Here is a 4,443-nt window from a genome sequence, read left to right as displayed (position 1 = left end):
GAGCGTCGTTAGCTTTAGCCTCTTACCAGGGATGTACCAACGATGTGAAGCTAGCTATAGCCTCCGGTGAAGGCCTCTGGAGCTGATCACGAGGTAGCCCGCCACCTCGTTAGGATAGCGGCTACTGGGAGGAGGGTTCCAGCTCTGGGAAGGGGTCAGAGATTTCTGGCTCTTCCACACTTTATGCAGCTGGGACCCTGTATGGATTTGCTGAAGGTTGAAGCTAAGAGCGAAGAAAACCCGCCGCTGGTAGGAGCTAGCTGCTCCGCTAGCTGCCACCAGCGCGACAGGCCCCGCTTGTTGTTGCCGGGTAGGAGTCGCACGTCCACCACAGATCCTGGGTTGAATGCTAACCCCACCGTAGTAGATGCTGACGAGACCCGGTCGGGGGCAGGGTAGATCCCACTGCTGTGTAGGCCAGTGTTTTCACCGGCGCAGATCTTAGGAGGCAGCTCCGGGGGGGGGGGGAAGCCGCCTGAGCTAGTTCAAGGGCTATCCTAGCCCAGCTAGCTTCGGCGTCGGGCCCTGCCTCGCTATCGTCGTGGTAGTAGCAGACTGTCCTCAACGGATCCTGGGTTAAAGGCAAACCCCGCCGCTGGGGACTCCACTAGAACCCGGCCGAAGCAGGGCAGGCAGGCAGGCCAGCAGTGGAGGGTGAAAACCCGGCGTTTCAATGGAGATTGAAAGGTCAGTGAGAGAGCAGTCTTTCCCTGGGAGGAAAAGTAGCTCAGTTTTGCCTAGATTCAATTTAAGGTGGTGGGCAGACATCCAGGTAACAATGTCTTTGAGACATGCAACGAGGCGTGCCTCGATTTGGGTGTCGGAAGGAGAGAAAGAGAGAAAGTGTCATCAGCATAACAGTGGTACGAAAAGCCATGTGACGAGATCACATGGCCAAGAGATCTAATATAAAGAAGGAAAAGGAAGGGGCCCAGGACAGAGCCCTGGGATACACCCATGCTAAGAGAGGAAGGTCGGGATAGGGAGCCTCACCATAGGACCTGGTATATGAGCGATTTGAGAGATAGGAGGTAAACCAGGGCCAGAGTTCAAAATCTGCTGAAGGTCAAAATTGTATTAATAATAGGTTAACAAAGTTAATTTACTGTATGGTGCATTTACTAACAACAGTGAATTCCACAGATTAGCACAGCTTCTACCAGGGATAAATAACTAACCAGTTAAATTATTTCTTCCAACGGCTCTTGATATAACTATTTGTCTAACAAGGAACCCTTGAGGATTCTTTTAATTTAAAAAATTATTCTTTAGGCTAATGGTTCAAGGGTGATCCTTACCCCTCCCTAAATAAGTCTTGAAACCCTGAGCTGAGTCCCCAAAAAATATTTTAAAGGGACTGTGCTCGTGTTGTGATTAACACTGCCACTACTACATCTCATGCTACGTACAAGAAGTGGGTTTATTCAAGTCAGATGATGTGGAAGCATGTGCCTCTACTTTCTGCTTTACAGCTACTCACTTCCTTCAAGAGCAATATACTTTTGTATGTTAATCATCATAATAATAGAGCTTTACTTTTGTTTATTGCTCTTTCAAAGCTTTTTGTTCTCTGCACTTCTGCCTTACATGTCACGAGCAAAAACGTCAGAGGACTACCCACCTCAATATCTATCACACAACATCTGCTTTTACCAAGATATACATTTGGCAACCTTAAGCGCCCGGCATGGTTCTGCACAGCCTCGACTTGGAGCCTTGCCGGCGACGAGCGGCGACAGCGAGACTGTGCATACTCGAACGTAGCTCGTCCAAAACGTTATCGTGTCGTTTACCAAGAACTTGCAATCATGTCGGTGGGGGGACATTTTATTGTCCCTCCATTTCAAAACTCATTCCGGTGAGCCTGCAGAAAGCTTTGCTAGATGAGGGACAAGCACTGTTAAATGAGGAAATGGCATTTCCTCATTCCTCACAACAAGGAGTTGACGCCGCGGAGTCACATTTTCGAGGAGCTGCACGCCCCCTACGCCGAGCTGCGCCGATAGGACGCCCAGCTGCGGCGACCCCCTCGGCGCAGTCAGCGCCGTCGATTTCGCTCGAGCATAATTTGCACTTTAAAGAGCATGATGCAGACGTCCGGGTTGTGTAGCGGTAAAATCTCTCACTACCAACACGGGGGTTGCACGTTCGCATCCTCGTGTTAGCGCCGGCTTGGTCGGGCATCCATCAGTGTTGGGGTAACTCATTACAAAAGTAACATATTACTATATTACTTTTAGCAGTAACTCAGTAATATAACTTATTACCAATAGGATTTCAGTAATATTATATATATATTTGTTTTAATCAAAGCACATTTAAATAAAGATACAATCATTTCCGAATCAAATTGTGTGCTTTTATGCAAATAACCACTATAGGTGACACTAACGAACGAATTTTGGCTGGCTTACACTGACTTCAAGACGGTTTAAATTATTTTTCGGGATGGTTTCCGAGGCGCGCGATGTCATTCTGCTACTGCAGTTTTGGTGAAAGTAATGCAAAAGTAGTGTAATAAGTAACAAGTTACTCTACACAGACAGTAACATTGTAAAGTAACTTATTACTTTCAAATGAAAGTAACTAGTAATATGTAGTATATTACATTTTGGAAGTAACTTGACCAACACTGGCATCCATACAGGCACAATTGGCTGGTGTCTGCGGGAGGGAAGCCGGATTGAGGGTATTGTCCTGGTCGCTGCACTAGCACTAGCGCCTCCTCTGGTCGGTCAGTTTAGAGGGAAGGGAGCTGGTTGGAATAGCGTGATCCCCCCACATACTACGTCCTACCAGTGAGGCTCTCCCTGTCAGGTGAAAAGAAGCTGCTGGCTAACTGCCCATGTCTCGGAGGAAGCATGGAGCCAGTTTCGGCTCTCCCCAGATCGGCAGAGGGTGGAGCAGCAACCAGGATAAATACATTAAAATGAGCACTAATGGGGGATACAAACTGGATAAAAAAACGGGGGGGGGGGGGTCATCACAAAGCCAGCCAAAAGAAGAAGAAGAAGAACAACAACAACAACAAACAAAACAGGCCAGTAGCCTGTACTACGAAGCTAGTTTAATGCCTTATCCGAGTAAGTTTGAGTTTAAACCTGGTTTAGCCGTACTACAAAGCAAGTTAACTTTCAATCACCATGGCAACTGACGCTGCAAAGCTAACCTGGTCGCGACCAGGTTAGCTTCAGAGGATAAGATCAAAATCCATGAGAGACCCATATAATATCGGCTCTCTGGAGTCACTCACCATTCATAAGATCGCCATATGAAAAATAGATTGCAGTCAACTGAGAATAGAACAAGCAAAACATTTGTGGCTCTGTAGGCTACATAATTAAATTAAGCCTACTTACCACTTTATGTCTTAACAGCTCAACGATGCGTGGAGAAATATGATCACTATTAATCACCGCGGCGCATATCATGAACGGACCCTCAAATGGAGTGAGGGTGATATTCTCCTACATGCCAGAAAAGCCTATACATATAATATAGATATTAGTTTAAATATGGGATAGCCCCAATACTAAATATGCAGGCTATTCTTGCATCTTTCAGCTGGAACTGTGTCCTGTAGGCTGTATGCCAATATATGAGCAAAAATAGGCTAGTTTTTATCAATGATAACTATGCCCGCATCGTCTCAATTCAGTTCAGCAGTTTTCTCTTTTATAGTAGGCTATTAGCTTTATACTAGGCTATTTTATATATGAATTATTCGATCAGTGCAACCACACACATGAGTGATAGAGATCATTATTCATTGAGCATGCATTTCTAAATCTATGGTCTAAATAGGCTTACAGATTGTGGAAATGTATAGACTGAGATTACACTTTTACATTTGTTGCTGCTGCCTGTATCAATGCAGCTGTATCAGACAGAAATCGCTGATCAAAGTAAATCAAATGACTGATGTGAATACAAGCTGCTGCTTTAGACAGCCCTTCAGCAGACTATCCAACGCGGATTTTCATTCTGACATTAAATCGCGGATACATTAAATATCCGCAAAAATCTCTTATCACACTGTGGCTGCGCTGAATGAGGAAATGGGTGTGGAAATGGGTGTGGGCGTGGATCAACTCAGCTGTTCATAATGTGATTGGCTAGCGCACCTCTTTCGCGTGGACGCGCGCCTGTGCACGAGCGAAAAACGTGCGCGTGCACAGGCAGATCCCAGGTCCACTTACCTAGTAGAAAACCAGCGTCGTAGTATCAGTTAACTAGATAGCTTTGATCCTGTTCAGTCAAACCAGATCAAAGGGACTTATTGCGGATCTGTTAAACTAGCTTCGTAGTACAGAGCTCAGGAAACAGGTGTGTGTGTGTGTGTGTGTGTGTGTGTGTGTGTGTGTGTGTGTGTGTGTGTGTGTGTGTGTGTGTGTGTGTGTGTGTGTGTGTGTGTGTGTGTGTGTGTGTGTGTGTGTGTGTGTG

The 4,443-nt window shown here is 46.0% G+C and overlaps 1 protein-coding gene across 1 annotated transcript in view; it reads left to right on the top strand.

Annotated features, from left to right (window-relative positions):
- Positions 1-201: 201 nt before the first annotated feature.
- LOC310779387 (protein ARV1-like) overlaps positions 202-4,443 on the top strand; it is a gene marked incomplete at both ends in the record, with an annotated part of 46,721 nt that continues 42,479 nt past the window's right edge. Inside the window, 1 exon segment of the mRNA XM_083639923.1 lies at positions 202-395. Within this exon segment, the coding sequence (XP_083496049.1) occupies positions 202-395 (194 nt within the window).

Source organism: Poromitra crassiceps, assembly GCF_964638095.1.
Source record: "Poromitra crassiceps genome assembly, chromosome: 7".
In the NCBI taxonomy this organism is placed as follows: Eukaryota; Metazoa; Chordata; class Actinopteri; order Beryciformes; family Melamphaidae; genus Poromitra; species Poromitra crassiceps.
The sequence above is the reverse complement of the archived record's forward strand: the minus strand, read 5'-3'. Positions and strand labels throughout refer to the sequence as shown.